Source organism: Ambystoma mexicanum, chromosome 11 (assembly GCF_040938575.1).
Source record: "Ambystoma mexicanum isolate Mex_15411 chromosome 11, UKY_AmexF1_1, whole genome shotgun sequence".
Taxonomy (NCBI): Eukaryota; Metazoa; Chordata; class Amphibia; order Caudata; family Ambystomatidae; genus Ambystoma; species Ambystoma mexicanum.
This window is the reverse complement of record NC_090934.1, coordinates 735,990,650-736,008,239: the sequence shown is the minus strand read 5'-3', so window position 1 is coordinate 736,008,239 and position 17,590 is coordinate 735,990,650. Positions and strand designations below refer to the sequence as shown.

The following is a 17,590-nucleotide window of genomic DNA, read 5'->3' as shown; positions in this document are numbered from 1 at the left end:
CCGTGCGAACAGACGATCACGTGTGGCATGGAGATCATGTGACCCTTTATACGGAAACCAAGCGACCGGCAATTTGCGTCGCTTCTGCCTTTGGCGCTCCGTGAGTTCGCTACTGAATCTCTCTCTCCTAACTCACTTGTTTTCTCTTCAACTAACAATTCTGATTTACCTGTCTTTTTTGATCCTCTGTAGAGTGTTCTCCCCGGTTTCTCCATCCCCGTTCTTCCCGCTCGCCTTCGGTTCCACGGATTACTCTCCTTTGATTCCCGTCTCTGCCTCCCTTCCAGCTGAGTAAGTCTCCCGCTCTTTAGGGGCTCTCGTACCTCTACCGCAGTGTCTTATTCCCATTTATCCCGATCTAGATTCTCCCGAAGCTCTCCTACCCATTAAGCTCCGGATATCACTCCTAATCCATCTTCGGATGGTGAGAAGCTTTCCATTACCTCTTTATTTCTTTTCTTACCTGGCGCTCTCCTCTAAACTTTCCTCTGCTTCTTCCCTTGTTCAAATCGACAGATCAGATTTCTGAGGTTTCCATTGAGGGTTCCTGCCGGAGCTGTCCTATCCACTGCCGTCAACTGGACCACCGTGCTTGGGAGTCGTCCAGGGTTTTCTTCCCATTAGAGGGTTTCCCTGGGAATCCTGCTTCCTCACCCGGGTTACTTTACCTCGGGCGGAGGTGTCAGGATTTGTTCAGGGTAATCTTCCTATCTGCTTTGAGTCTTCCGGTTGGAGCCTACAATCGCCAAGGTGAGCGGATGGCTTAGTACCTCTGTGTGCCAAATTTACCATTTACACTCATTGTGAAATTGACAGCTGTGACAGAAGGTGCTTCACAATAGAGTTGTGAAAAGGCTAGACAGTGGGACATTGGGCCTCATTATAAGTTTGCCGGTCCGGTAACAACGGTACCGGTAAACTTCCCGGTACTGTTGTTACTGGACTGGCAAACTACGAGTTCTGCTCGCGAGTGCCTTCCTGTCCACCAGGACTGGCCTGGCGGGCGTACCGGCACCCGCGAGCAGAGCATGTCGGATGTACCGGCACCATTCTCAATGGTGCCGGTGCATCTGACCTCCCCTTTCCCATGGGAATGGGGAGCATTTTATTCTGGCGCCCGCGAATGGGCAATTACTGGGTCCGGCGGGCCTCAATGACCCAGTAATTGCCCATTCGCGGGTGCCGGAAAAAATCGCAAGTTTGATGGCAGCTTGCTGGTTTTACCGGCAAGGCTACGGCCAAACTTGTAATGAGGCCCATTGTAACTGATGTACAATATGGATCCTGGGAGGATGTGGGCGCTGAGCTTTGCAGTCTGAATTTGCATCCAGTATTGATAAAGTACGTAGTGGGAAGTGAAGTGAAGAGGATTTGGAATTCATTGACCTGTCCCCTGCTTTCAATCTTGTATAGTGGACACATTTGTGGTCCACATTGAGGGAGATGGAGAGGGAGATGGGGAATTCATGAGAATTTCTTTTTATCCTTTGATTGAGTTGGTTACTAATACTAGGACAGGGTCAAGAGCGTAACCAGATACATTCTATGTAGAGAAGGGAGTGTGCCAAGGCTGCATGTTTGTACCACTTCTTTTTAATCTATATTAATGGGTTACGCAGTATTCTGGAGTAGTGGCCTACTGATTTCTGTTCCTGCAGACGTCGGCGTGTACCATTTATTTTGTACGTGGGTGATGTGCTACTGATATTCTTCACATTGATTGCTCTCCACAAACTAATTGATTCTTACACTTCATGAGCAGTAGAGACTTGAGTGTGAATGCCACCAAATCTAATCCTATGCATCTGTGAGCTACAATATCAACTTGTAAAATAGTCTTCACTGGAAGAAAGACCTTCCTTGGGTGCATGGCGTATGACTACTTCAGGATTGTTTTAGTAAGGATCTTCGGTGGACACTGCACATTGAAACGACCATAATATAATCGATTGGCAGCACCTACATTTTTCTTGTGGCTTAAATCACTACCTGTTGAATAAATTATGACAGCTGTGAAAAACCAGAGGGTGTTTCACTGCCTAAACTCAAGGAATTCCTTACGCAGGTGGCCGGGCATCGCCATCGCCTTTGGATCCAGACCCTGGGGGTGGACAAGTGCAAGAGGATCACCTGTGTGAGGGGTCCTCAGGGAGTGGGGGAGGAATGTCTGGTGGCAAGACATGGTATCCCCCCCTTTCCAAATACCCCTGTCCCATCCTATTTTATAGGATATTCCAACTTCCCAGACCCCCTTTCCTACATAAACACTTAGCCGAGTAAGAGAATGTCTGCAGCTAAAAGGAGTACCACCCATGCAATACATTTGACATGTCCCACTAATAAGATCAGGCAGTGTCCGGCACTTGATCTTAATTACTTACACCTGGTATCTATTAGCTCTCCCCACATAGTTAAAAGGTGGAACACTGAGACACACTCTGAGCAAGGCGAGCAAGTGCAGCAAGGCAATGCACGAGAAGGAGCATTTCTTCAGGGCAACGGCGAACCAGGCGGAGCAGAGTGAAAGGCCAAGGGATAGAACCGAGGTATAGAGAAACTTTGGACACCCCGGCGAGAGATAGTTACCTCCGAAGGGCCTTGATGGTTGCACAACGAAGCCCAGCCAGAGAGAAGAGGTAAACCTCTTTTTTGTGTTTCAAGGATATCAGCCACCCACCCGTGTGAATGGCAGAGTTGGGGAGGTCCAGCGGCAGTTGTGGTATCAACTTTGACTTCAGCATCAAAGCCGTGGAAGACAAAAAGGAATTAACACAGCCGATGTGTTGATGAAAGCAATGAAAGTCCGGTCTGCGTTAAATGAAACTTGACGGCAACAGTATCTGATGAATGAAGGTTGCGCGTGTGTCGATCAGACATGAGAGAAAGCAAAACATTGTAAAGAACTGTAAATTAAAGATACACAATAACAGAGTGGTCCGGCGAAAGAAGATTGCCCAATCGAAAGTCTCAGTGAAATATCTGATACCGTAGAAGCGGAGGGAAGAGAAAGAAACTGAGGGGCAAGATTTGAACTGTTAGATTTGATCCCAGCAGATGGAAACCTGGATGTGAGAGATGTCTTTGAACTGTTAGGTTTCATCCCGGCAGAGGGAAACCTGGGTGTGAAAGATATCTTTCAACTTTCAAATAAGTACTGTGCTCGAAACTACAGTTGCCAAGAGGCCTTGGTGTAGGAGAGAAAAAGTGATGTTTGAGGAAAGAAGCTTGAAGTGGCCATGCCAAGGTAAGAGCAAAAGCCTTGCAGTTTCAAAAGTCTTCAACAGCAGAAGGAAAGTGAAAGGAGGCTTGAGCCTGACGGAGGGAAGCCTATAAAAGGTGTGATTGAAGCTTGGGGAAGAGAACCCCCACAAATTGTGATTGAAATGTTTGAGCCTGGTAGAGGGAAACCTGTACTGAAATGTATTACAAGCTAAAAGGTGACCTGGGCTGAAGTGAGAGAAAGCTGAGGGATCCAGCGGATATACTATTGATTTTTCATTTACGGTGAAGTGGGCCCTGGTCCATGAAACAAACTGCATCTTTGTGTCCGAAGACAGAGTGTGTTGCAAGGTCCATGTGTGCCACCTTACCCAGTGCTACAAAACGTGGTTAAAGGAGATTACGCAGGGCCTTAAGGAACAGTTTGGTCAGAGCGGACATACCCTCGCCTCAGGAGGCGCAGGCTCGATATAAGGGAACTCAACCCTGTCATAACTGCCAGCATTGCAGTAACATTCTTTCAGGCAATATAATTTCACACCCATGCACAGGGAAACCTATTACATTGAAACATTCATGTACCTGTGATTCTTCGAATGTGGTCTATGCCCTCAAATGTCCTTGTGGCTTTTATTATGTTGGGATTACTATGAGAAAAGTGAAATTACATTGGACCGAGCATAAGTCCAACATTCGGAAAAAAAGTCTTAGATCCCCAGTATCAATGCACTTCCTAGAAGCAAAACACAATATTGCCCAGCTTAAGTGCATGATCCTAGAACAAGTCAGGGTGGGACCAAGAGGGGGAGATGTTCATAAGAGATTACTCCAGAGGGAGATTGCTTGGATTGATCTTTTGGACTGTTTGAGTCCAAGAGGAATGAACAGTGAATTTGACCTCCTGTGTTTTCTTTAAGGTCTTCTGTTGTGCTTTTAGTCATTTATGTCAAGTTGCGTATAGACTGTTTACAATAATTGACAGACATGCGTTTGCTAACTGATGTGCCTTTATGCATTTTAGGCACTACTCTTGAGGCCAGATCTAAAACATGATTCATGATTATGGATTGATATAAGGAGTTGAGGTGTATTTAAATTCATTTAAAAAAACTGTTTATTGGTGATATTTGGGGGGGGGGGTCATTCCAGATTGTGAACGGCAGAGGCACCGGGAGCTCGTTGTCAAGCCTGGTAACAGGGAGTCAGCAGACTGTCAAATCAGAATGTGAGCGGGCTTGAATCCGCAGGATAAATTGCATATGCATGGAGAGGTTTATTTCTCTTTTTCCCTAGATATGTTATTATGTCAGGTATCTTATTGTGAGTCTTGATCATCGTACTGCACTTATGAGTGTCCCTAGTGGTGTTGGGAGTGACTGGATCTCCAGGTCACTCCACATTCTCCCGTGGGTCACCCTAATTATCTTGCGGGAGCTTGGGGCTTGGAGCAGTATATTACTGCTGTTTGCCCCTTCTCCCGCCGTGAAGAAATGTACCCACTGCTAACTCAGCTGTATTAGCAGCGATAGGTGAGGGCACCATAGGGTATTTGCCCAGATGCCCCCCTCCCCCGTTCTCCCCCCTCCTCTGACACTCTCTATCGTCCCCTATGACCCTTCTGCCTCCCCCACATGCTCAGGCACATTTATATTTTCCAACTAGTGAGCGTGTTGCATTTGCAGACGAGCGCACAAGAGCCTGTGTGAGTCTTTAATTTAATGTTAATTGGTAACCCATACGAGCGCCGTATCCCTCTGGGGGTATGGACAGTATCTCAGTTCAACAGTTGGGGAGGATCGCAGTGAGTAAAGCAAGACATGAGCTACACTACGTTGTATGCACATTTTGGCGGTCAGATGTACAATGAAATATCAGAGAACATTTTTGAAATGAGTTATCTTAACAAGCTTTCCTCTGGAAAGTGAGTTTGTGATTACTTCATTTTTACCTAGCTTAAGAGTGTTATAAGCACAAAACTTTTGATCACATATTAAAGTACTCATTTGATCTCTTCTTGGCCTCAGCCACCGCCCACTGGAAAGCCCAGCCCATCACCATTGTTTTCACCCGGGGAGAGGCACTGGTCTTCCTTCCGAGTGAGTACACTAAACTCTAACAGTACTAGTCAAAAAGCTGAATCATGTTTGAGAACAAATCTTTACAATCCACTCTTGCACATTTTACTATACTGGTTGATCCCGGTTGTTGCTACATACACAGGAATGAGGTTAGTTTTACTTTTTCCTTGAGAGTTACCTATGAAATCTCTCATTTGACATAGAAGTCTAATTAGGTTATCCTTCCCTTTTGTAGGAATTAATGAACAACTTTGAAACTTTAACACATCCCGCCCTGAAGAAGGATTGTTGTGTAATCCGAAACGCGTCAGCACACATGGTTGTGTTTAGGAGATTCTGAGCAGAAAGAATTGCACTGCCCAGAAGGACAATGGAGTTAAAGTGGCTACTTTGTTGTACTTGGCCACATAATAATTCCATGTTTAAATGTGCTACTTCACGAATAATATTCTGAGAGCATTTGGGTGCTTTTGAGGACTATGATTCAGCTCAGAATATTGTCATTGTTTGAGATTATGTGAATGTATAACTATTTTTGTTTCTAATGATTTCCACGCTATGAGTTAACAGTGTGGGTGCAATATTTGAATGCGCTTTTTGGTGAAATTGACTAACTTACATATAAAAATACTTTATCTGTCTATAAACTGTTTTGTCTCAGCTTTGTGGTGCTTCTCTTTAGAGAAGCAGATAGACGGATGCTTCATATACCTCGTTCATCATATGAAAAGCTTATGAACACAGTGAAGGCTTGTTGCATTGTAATTTAATTGATAGTGGGGTCTCTTGTGACTTAAGACTTCTCCTGGCTGGAGTTGGATGGGGCACACGAGATACTTAAAATAACATTGGGGACTTGTTTTCCCATCAGGAGTGCAGCATAGGGCTATCAGCTGGCAACAGCTGGTGTGTGTCTGGTGTTTCATGTTTTAGGAATCTCGAGTGGCCTCGAGAATCTCCCTGCTGCACCTGAAATTGTGTATGAACTACCTGAGTTTGAATAACCATATTCTAGTGAAATGACCTTAATATACACATCTTGACACCGTTGTGCCGTCCACCATATACTTTGTTCTAAAGGAGATTACTCAGCCATACTGACATTTCTTTTGAACACTGATTTTCCTTTTTGCATTATACGTTCCCTTTACACATTTATTGTATTAGAAAGAGGGGTAGGCATTAGGTTTATAAGTATAGGCCATTTTATTTTGACTAAGGACTGACTAGGAGTGTATTTTCCTTGAGAATACTCCCATCTTAGTTATAGGGCAAGATAGGAGTTTTTCAACCCCTTTTAAACCATCAATACAAGTTTTGAAACTTACAGCTCTTGTGTCAATGTCTACTTGTGATACCATCACTCCGTCACACAGCTGAGAGAGCAAAAGTTATGTGGCCAGTTATGGTGCAGGAATCTGGGGCGGGATTGCATTTTCCAGGATCGTCATCCTTTCTTTCATTAGCCGGTGGTTGATAAAAGAAAGGATGATATGCTATTATGTGGCTTGGCTGGCGTTTTGGGGCAGCCAGTCTAGCAATTTCTTACTATGGCATGACATGTGTTGCTGTTCAGCTTTGATAAACCAAGCATGATATGTATTATTACCTGGATAAACTGGCATTTTGGGGCCTTCATTCTAGCCCTTTCTTACCGTGGCATGTTTTTTTATTCTGGGCATCTATGATGAAGTAAGTTTGATGTTACGTGTCTAGACTGGACTACATTGTGCAGCCAGTTAGCACATGTTTCCTTATTGTGTCGTGGCATTTTTACAGGCAAAGGCAACAGGAGTATGTTTTTGTGGGGATGCTGGCATATAATGGCAGAGCCAGTATGGACATGTTTTCTAATACTATCATTACTGCCATTATATGGAAAGCAAAAATGAGTATGCTCTTATTAAAGAATGCTGACATATAATGGTGCCTCCAGCAATTAAATGTATCGGCACACCTAGTGAGAACCAGTTTCTATACTGGCATGTATTGTGAGCGAAGGCATAATGAAAATGCATTGAAAAATGCTCCTGTGCACTGTTGGTGACTTGCAGCTTGCATTTCTGGATTGCGGTTACCCCACAAAACCAATTGCAAACTGTTTTGCTTTTTACCCTGTTTTTCACTGAAAGTGTGTTGCATCATTTCAACCCAAAATTAAAAAAGATATTGGTTGGTTTGGGCTACCTCATTACGCTCGGTCGTTCTGGCATATTTGTGCGGACCATTTACACCCCGCCAATAAAAATAAAATTCACGAGCTGTCAATGGGCAATTCCAAAGAATGCAAAGACTATTGCAAAGCAGAAACTGAGGTCTACACTGGAAAATAGAGGAGCAAACATTCAGGAAGTAATCCCACTGATTCCTATCTGTACCTTACAATAGTAATCCACATATGCAATTGGTCACAAATCATAGATGCAGAATACTTGCTTCTTGACAAATTACCACTTAGGATATTTACTAGTGTAAGGGGTCAAGAGTAAGACTCGGCACCATGGCATGTGTGTTGGTTGCCATAGACTTTTATTTTCAGGCAACAATACGAAGGGTTGGAGAAAATCCCATCTATCCCTATATCTAAAAGGGGTTTCCCTGTCTCAAAAAAATGAAGGACCGTCTGTGCCAGGATGTTTTAAGCAAAAGAGTGTCCTACATCTTGTGTCCGAAAATCCTAATCTGACCCTTACACTCTAAACTCAATATAATGTGTATCGGGACACTCTGGTTTGCCATATCCCTGTAGTCTGTTTCAAAAGGTTTTAGCATAAGGGTTCATGGAGCAGAACATAAGAATAAGCCAGTGTCCCACCATAAAAGGGGTCTCCCTTCCCCTAGATTCTTTTTGGCAGTTCAAAGTTTCTCTATCAAGTGTTAATAGTATGCCGCAAGGGCATGAGCCTTCCTTTTAGATTTTTCTTTAAGCGTGCGTTTTCTTTACACTATTCCAACGGATTCAAATTCCACCAATGGTGTAATCTCCTGCCAGGGTATTTATGACTCTCACTTCAATTCTTACAAGACGCATGCATCTTGCCTTTTTATTTCCACAACTTCATGTTTATTTTGCTTTCGTACTCCTGGGTTACTCCCTTGCCAGGATTTCACTTACTTTACTTCTCTTCTCACTCCTTGGTTGTTCCCTTTCCAGAATATGTTTCACTCCTCACTCCTGGTTTACTCTCTTGCAAGGATATTGCTTTACTTCCAGCTCCTGTTTTTTCCCCCTGCCAAGCTATCACTTTACCTCTCACTCCTGGATTACCCTCCTGACAGGATTCTACTTCACTTCTGTGAGAAACCAGAAGGAGTCTCATCCGCTAGTCCCCAGGGATCTCTCTCTCAGGTGGTCAGGTCACGGCCATTGCCTCTGGATCCAGACCCTGGGGGTGGACCAGTGCCGAAGGATCAACTGGGTGAGGGGTCTTCAGGGAGTGGGACACCTGATGGCGAGACGCGGTATCCAGATGGCGAGATGCGGTATCCCTCCCCTTGTAACACCTTTACCCCATCCTACCAGGTAGGATACGTGGGAACTTTACCTCCCCCTTTCCCTTCACCAGCACTTTCTCATGGACAGCCCGCTCCGGGAGAAAACAGACTCCCACCCGAGCAGTGTACCTGACATGTCCCGCTAGTATGGTCAGGTGAAGTCAAGCAATTACTGACAATCACTCACACCTGACTTCCATTAAACTTACACACATGGATAAAAGGCGGAGCATAATAGCACACTCTGAGCAATGCAAAGCACACGAAGGAACAGAAGTATCAAGTTGGCAGCTGAACGAGGGGAGAAAGACAAGAAACCAAGAAGGGTTTGCAAGGAGGGAAATACCCTTACCTTTTCGGCAAGAAACGGTTACTTTCCAGAAACCTTCAAAGCAGAAAGCATAAGGCCAGGAAACCAGAATGAAGACTCCTGCATTGTTTGTTGGAGTTACCGAAGGGCCTCCCGTGTAATCAACCATGGTGGGGAGGAACAGCAGCCAGCGGGGTATCGTCCTTGGTACCAAGAATAAAGAAGCAATAGAGAGATCAACACAGCCAGTGAGCTGTGGAGACCGATGCAAGACCGGTCTGTGTTTAATTTGAGGTTGCAAGCGGCAACATTGTATAACAAGCGCTGAAACAAACCTTATCTGTGTGATGAAAGACGCAAGTAAAGCTAAAGTTCTTATGAATGTTTGAACTTGAAAAGGAAAGATTTGCTACCATTAAGAGTGGTCCGGCACTATGAGTGTGCTCAATCAAAGGTCTCTGTAAGGTATCCCGCCAAGAGAAACAAAATCCAAAAGACTGATGAGAATATTGTATGAAGTGATTCGAAGTGGTCCTGCAACGGTTTAAGCCAAACCCATTTCTCATTCGAAAGTCTTCAATTTTGATATCAAGAGGATCGAGCCTGAATGGGGGAGATCATAGCCCAAGGGAGACCAAGAGCAAACATTGTGGTACCAAGGGGTCCAAGCCTGAAGGAGGAAGACCCATGATAAATGCTGGAAGCAGGAACTTGTGCATATGAAGATCCTAATAGAAATGGAACTTTGATATTTGTTTGTTATGACAGGCCCTCTGCAGTAAGAGACTATTAATGGAAAAGAGACTTTGGCAGAAGGCCCTGATGTCTATGCTTTGTACTGTGTCCTAATGGCAGAGAAGCCAGTGTGTGTGCGAAGCACGAACATGCTGTCTTGCTCTGTGCTGAAAATGTGGAGAACGGAAGCCAACTGCTCAACTGTCCAGACATATTATTTCTTTAACACTTTTCTTTGTTGAATACATTATTTTCCCACACCCTTTTGTATTTAGAATTAAGGAATGGCAATAGGTTTATTAGTATAGTCCCCTTTTAATTTGAGAGAGACTAGACTAGACTGCATTATCATTTGACGGTCATAGTCTGCTCCAATCCTTAGCTTTAGGTTAGATAGATAGGCGTTCAACCAACCCATTGAAGTTCAATAAACACCCTTGAACTGAGATCACTTGTGTCTGTCTTCACTCTTTGATACAATGCTTTACTTACACTTCCTACTCTTGGTATACTCTCCTGCCAGGATATTGCATCACTTTTTACTCCTAATATACTTTACTACCAGGGTATATCTTCACTTCCTACTCCTGGTATGCCCTCCTGTCAGGATATCACCCTGCTTCTCGTCTCACCTCCTGGGTATGAGTCTCACACTTTCTGTCTGCCTGGTGCACTAACCTGCCAGGGTTTTCTGTTTTATGAATGACTCTTTCTTTCAACCACTTCACAATAGCTTTCCTTAAGTTGGGTCACAGACCCCCTTTCAACATAGTTTGTATTTACTTATCTCCCCTTCACAAGGGTGGGGCCTCAGACACCTTTCCACTCTGTTCGTAAGTATCATTTTTACAGTTTGGGTTTTTTTTGTCCCACTTTTAACAATGTTCATATACACATCACTCCTTCCTTTGGAACATTGAGTGTCTGACCCGATATGACCGATGTTCTTATTTATATCAATTTTGGTGTTGCTTTCAGTGACTTTCTCATGCATACTCGGCGTGATGCAACATTCACTAATATGCTCCCTGATAACCCATTCCATCGCCCTGGGCATCTCTGGCAGTCCTCGCGTCTCCTCTTTGGTTCTCGTTCAGTCTATGAACAGGCGTTCATCCTGTAAGCTGGTCCATCTTCGTTCTGATCTCTCTCACTATGGGCAGGGGGACAAACAAGGCATTTGACTGGAAAAGCCTGGGATTTCGTCCTCTAAATTACAATAGGCCATACAAGTGGGTTGTAAAGATGTATGTGTATCATGGTGATTTCTGACTGCCAAATTGATCTTTGATGTTCCTATCACTCTGGGGTTTGGCTCCCCCCCCATGTGATCCTCCCACAAATAGCCACCCCCAGGGTCAGAGTCAGGTAGCTTCTGCCCTTCTCAGGCCACATAAGAGAAGCTTCCCTCCAGAGAGCCATTGGCGATATCACTAGATTTGTCACTGGAAATATGGTGAGGATCTAGACAAAGACTGCCCATGTTACTGCACTTAATTTATTTTGTGTTCAGTACAAGACATTGCCAAAGTAAATTGTGACCCATTTTTGAAAGACCGATGCTTTCCACACTTTTGCCCAGCTCTGCTGTATTTAACGGTATGCTGTGTAACACCAAATTATTTGTTTTCAGCGTTGTATATCCAGAAGAAAGTCATAGTTTGATTGGTCTCCTTATTGATCGTTGCACTGATAAAATAAGTATTTGGGGCTGATTGTGTTATGATCAAATGCATTTTTCCAATTAATGCAATAAGAATTGTATGTTTGTGTGTGCTATGCTAAGATCAAATGTGCTTTTCTGGAAAACCTTGCTTGATTTAACTTAAATATGTACTGTTATCCAATTTGATGGTGCTCAATTTGTTGACCCCGGAAGGATGAAGGGCTTAGTTGGCCATGCAAGGGCTCCAAATTGCAAACTCTGGGCTGGTCACAAGCAAGGGGCAAACGCTAACCACTGAGCTATCCTGCCTCGCGTGCCTGAGCCGTAGTTGATATAAACATAGCTAATTTCATTGTCTTTATACCAGAAATCTCAAATTACTGTACTACCTGAAGTTCCACAACACAATAGCCAGAATGACGATAATAATTAGCGGGCTACACCGACAACATTGCTCTTGTGAAAAGTTTCCAGTAACTTATCTTCCATGTCTGATGTCACAAGGCCAGTGTCCCAGTGTCTTGGTTTTGACTTGGGAGAACAGGGGGTAGACCTGACATTAAATCCACCCAAAGTGTGTGTGTGTGTGTCAGTGTGTGTCTGTCAGTGTGTGTGCCAGTGTGCCACCCTCTTGCCTGAGAGGAAGGGAGGCAACCTCACATTACCCGGAACTCAGGGAGTCCCAAAGACAGTGGTTTTCCTGTGCGCTGAAGGGTGCTGCCGGCTGGGGATGTGGTTGGGGCCCCATGTAGGTGGGGTGTGGGAGACAGTGGAGCCTCTCGGAAGCAGTTCCTTGTTCTGCTTCCCAGATACTCTGGGAAGCAGAACAAGAAATTGCTTACCGGTAGGCCGGCAGCACAGGCTCGCCGGGGAGCATTTCCTTGTTCTGCATCCCCGAGCCTCTGGAGAAGCAGAACATGGAATTGCTTACCGGTAGGCCGGCAGCACATGCCCTGCGAATGCAGCAGCAAGTTGCAATGAGGTCCTTGCTAACGGAGAAGAGATGCCAGCCCATGAGCCATCAAGGTGGGGCCGTGCATACACAACAGACGAGGTGGCAAGGCACACCTGGAGCCAATCCAGTCACTCCTAACATCCAATGTAAGAGTCCCACCGATAGAAATGGTGGGGCTTAGTCCCCCATTGCCATCGCCCTGCTGCATGCGCCCATACACCTCCCGGGAGGGAGCAGGATACTTATATTAGATGAGGGGAAGTGATCAATTCCAAGAGGTGGAGGGGGGCATTTAGGAGGTGGGCTGGGAGCAGGTAGAAACCATTTGTTCGGGTGAGGTCCTGGTCCACCTTTGCCACCAACCAAGAGGCCAGCAGAGAGAGCAGAGACAGAGGTGTATGGAGTAGACTGGTTCAGCAAATGTGGTGTTGGAAAAGGTGTGCACCAGTGTCTGCTGGGTGAATGTGCATTAGTGTGAGGTAAGTGCATAGAAAGAATTGTGTAAAGACTGAATGTGAGAAGGATGATGCAGAGTGGAAGAGCAAGGAGGAGTAGGGGTAGCGGTAGGAGAATGAGTAGTAAGGGTAGGAGGAGGAGTATGGGATAGGATGCGCAGCATTTGCGTTAAGAGGAGGAGCAGTAGTAGTAATAGGGAGGAGTGGTAGTGGTAGCAGGGGGAGTAGCAGGGAAAGGAGTATTGCCTTCAAAGGGTGGAGGTACACGAAAGTATGCATGAGAGGTTGGAGGGTAAGATGAGCAAGGATGGGAGAAAGGAGTAGGGAGAAAGTTGTATGTGGGCGTGAATGAACTAACCTGAGCCCAGTATTGCAAGTGGGGGCACATTTCCAAATTCCCTTAGAACACTAATTCAGGGTGAGCATAGGCACTGTTGGGAAGTCCAGAGGGAGTTTAAACAGACGGCTCTTAGAAAGTCACCTGCAGTAAGGACTAGCAAGTAGACAGTAGGGGTTATCTATGAATAGGGACTAACCCAGGACTACGGACACCTGGGCAAGGGATAGATCCAGATGGTGAGGAGACTGGGAGGGATGGCCCTATGGCCCAAAAAGTTCAATAAACACCCTCTGACTGTCCCAGTGCCTCCGTCTGGTGTATGCCTCCATCACCCAGAATCACATTTGAACAGTTGACAAGAGAGCCTACACTCCAAATTATTTAAATGTCAATTCCTTTCAACATCAAAGATAATCCTGACCGCAGTTGTGAAGCTAAGGGAGGCTGGGTTGGCTCTTGTAGTTTCCCCATACATCACTTGTCACACACAAAGTAGTGAGATTGTATCAACTAGGGCACCTCAGGACCTTTTTGCATCCTCTGGAACCCTCCCAACTTTTGGCAGAACCTGTGCCCAGAGACCAACCATAATCTATAGAGAAGCTCCAACTTTGGTACATGAAAGAAGTCACCTTTGGCCATGGGAATTACACTACACTCAAAAGCAGACCAAACCCCTTTTTATAAACAGCAGTCACTCTCAATATTAATGATAAATAACCAATGGCACAGGAACATGCCGGTCTGCATAGTGTGATGCATCTAATTATGTCATCACTCCTTTCCCGGAGGCAGCTTCTCCCCATGTGCCCAGGGGATGGCAGCCGCTACCTGATCCTGACCCTGGGTGCTGCTATATGAGGGAAGACTGCATGGGGGAGGGCGGCCCTGGGGGGATGTCATGACATCATTGGAGAAAGTCACATACCCCCATTCCTTTTTAGGGATGTTCTCTACATTCATTGTGCCCTGATGGCATATTGTAACCCTCTCCCTCAACAACCTAATACTTCGTATTCCCCAGCATCACATAAGGACCAGCATGGTAACAACTGAGTCGAAAAAGAGGGACAGAGCAATGAAGATGACTAAGACCGGGAAACCAACACAGCGGTCTAGTCTTTGAAAGTTGCTCAATCATGCCAGGAAACTTAAATCTGCCGCACATGACAAACAGCAGGGAGAGCTGCAGAGGCTGAGCTGTGCCTCGACCTATGCTGACACCGGTCAGAACGCTGAGAGGAAGCAAGCTGTAGGAAGCGGTGTGTGGAGACGAATCCAGGCAGTGGAAAGAGAAGCCGGAATGCAGAAAGCCTGCAACCCCAGAATGCGAGACAGCGCGGAACCGGGCACAGTAGAGAGGCGCAGTGGCTAACAGGATGTATGCTGTGCCAGCAAACTGAAAGGAATAGAAGTGGAGAAACGCAAGAGCCACTTAACATACCCGGTAGCCCAGGGAAGGTGGACAGGTTACCGGGGTGCCTGAAAGTGTATGCCGTTTCGTGAAAGTAACTCAAGACACACAAAATAAAGCTTGCGAAGAAATTAAGATATTTGTGAACCATGATCCCAACGGATCGCTGAACCTATACTCAGGAGAGAAAGCAAAGTATATGTGAATGGTCTAGGGAATAAAGGGCAGAGACCCAATGTGTGAGAGACGAAGCAAAAATTGAAACAAACTTTAATTAACAAGGCTCAATAAGCCAACATTCTGCAAATATAATTTCATGGATAAAAGTAAAAGTAACTGCATACAAGTTCTGGGAGGAGAGTATACCAGGCAAAGTCAAGTGTGTGTAATAAGTTTGAGTAAGAGAAGAACACAAAGAAAGATCTATGCCCTTGAGGGTTTGAATTGTTGTAAATGTGGAAAAGAGCCTGGCAGGGGAGTACACCAGGTGACCTGCGAGTCTGGGACATACATTCAAACTGTAATACACTGAAAAGAGAAGCATGCCCTTAGGATTGTGAACTGTATTGAATGTGAAGAGAAACCTGGGGAAGGGAGCCATTTCCCTGAGAACTGTAAACACACCAGGAGGAGGGAGTTATCCTCTTTGGGTTACAAGACAATTAGTAATTCTTTGTTTGAACTTTTTGTATTCATAAAAAGATCCTAGGGAAGAGAGCCATTCCCTGTAACTGTAAACATTGTCGGCTTGAACATCTTTGGTTGGATTTACACCGTTGTGTTGGATATGAACATTTGTGCACTTTAAAAACCAGAGGCAATACCCTTTGTGCCTTGGAGTTAGTTTTCGAGTGTGAGGGACAGGATAGGATTTCGGACACAGGACAGATATTTTCTTTGGACACCTTGACAAGGGACAGAGCCCTTCGTTTTCCATTGAAGTAGGGAAATACCTCAATGATTCGGGCTAGTGATCCGTTTTCCAACCCCCTTTTGATTTTTGTGACCACCAACATAAACTCTGTGTCCATGTCTCATTCCTGGCTACTCACAATAGTTTGAGGTACCCCAGTGCTATTTCACTCCATATAAATCATGTATGTGTCCTTTGGGAAGTGAGTGCTTTCTCCCCCACTGCAGTCCACCCCCCATGCTTTCCATACCCATCCCAGTTACTCTGCTACCACTGAATCCTATTTTTCCCCTGTGGATGTGGTTTTAGAGCTCTGCTTCCAAGCAAAATTGGCATTTCATAAATCCCATACATGCATACAGTACTGATGCACAATTATTTCTACAGGTAATTTCATGCTGTTTCCATATTTTAAGCACACTGTCCTTCATTGGTGATCCTTAATATTGTTTACTGTGCCATATGAGCATATCCATTGAAATAAAATAGGGAAATACTCATTCGCTTTTGACTGTTCTGTTTTTGTAACTCCAATTGTTTGTACACGAGCATTTCATAATCTTTATTGTGGACTATCAAAAGATAGCTGGCTTCTTGCTCAAGGGAAAACCTCTGCAAACACACTGATTGGATTTGTCATTTTATGGTATAGAGGAGGTCATAGAGTTCTCCCTGCTTTCTCTCCCTTTCCGAATGCAGAGAAACTTGAAGGTGAGAAATTGAATGTTGCAGAAGTCACACAATCGGAAATCGCTCAGAAACAGAAGCTCCAGACGGTGCTGGAGAAGATCAATGAAACCCTCAAGCTTCCACCAAGAAGCATCAAGTGGAATGTTGACTGTGAGTTTTTCATTTTACAATGTCTCCTTACTGCTCTATTTTCAGTGGAGTGGACATGTTTTCATGTTCCAGAAAGTCACCACATATAAAAAAGCTTTTACCGTTGTAAACAAACCTTTGTATAAAATCAATTTAGAAAATGGAGCCTTCATTAGTAAAATCCATACGCTGTTCCAACTTCCTTCAGGTTTATCTACTTGGAAAAGTCTATTTGAACATTCAGAATTGGAGTCAAAGGTATTTTCAATTGAGTCTGTAATAGAAATAACCTCAATTGTAACTTAAAAGATCTTAACATTTTCAAAAGTGATATATGCTAGTGGAACCTTGTGTACACTTTCTTCTTTCACCTAATATTTCTTTGTGTGTGTTGATGGTTAACACAATGACAGGACCATCAGTGATGAAGTGCTTCAATACAGAATAAATAATGTTCAACTCAGCGTACACAATTTATTTAGACCTGCCTGGCAATATTTGTTCACTGGTGATAAAATGATGTGAAGGGAAATGCACAAATTAAGACCGTTTTCTTCTCGAGCAATGAAACTGGCTATTTGGCTGGTTGACAACTCCTGGGATGGACTCTGTACGCTCTGTCAAGTACCATGAACAATTTGGTACCTCCTATATCTCTATGTACGATAACATGTCTAGCATCATCATTTTCAATCCCATCACCAGTGGCCATCTCAGTATCGTGGTGAGCAATGAGGTTACTCTAGGACAGGACTTCAGGGTTCTGGGACAGCCCTATAACGCATGCACCTTATCTGCTGGTCCCCTAACATTGCACATGCTCCACGTACCACTACACACACCGATCAACAACATTTTTGTTACGTAATGCTCTCTGTAATGTTGTAAGCTGTATTTGCTTTAGCATAGTGCATATGGATAATTGGCCAATGGCATCTAAACGCCTCTCACCTCTGTTCCTTTTCTATCTCCTCACATATACTTAATCCTTTCCTTTCTAGTTAGTCCAGGAGGTGGACTTCAGCTCCTTGTAAGGCTTCCAAAAGTGCCTTCCTTTCTATTTTCTCCCTTGTAACCGCGGCTTGTAGTGGTGGCTAATCTGTTTCTGGACCCTTTCTGTATTTAGGGCATTTCATAGTTGCAAATACTTGCTACTTTCATGTCGCGCTTGATCGCATTGCACTGGAAAAT

General features: G+C 44.6%; 1 protein-coding gene across 1 annotated transcript in view; it reads left to right on the top strand.

Moving 5' to 3' along the window:
• PARVA (parvin alpha) overlaps window positions 1-17,590 on the top strand; it is a 411,197-nt gene that overhangs the window by 273,902 nt on the left and 119,705 nt on the right. The window contains exon 5 of the mRNA XM_069623635.1: window positions 16,280-16,420. Coding sequence (XP_069479736.1) covers window positions 16,280-16,420 — 141 coding nt within the window. The remainder of the gene's footprint in view (window positions 1-16,279; window positions 16,421-17,590) is intronic.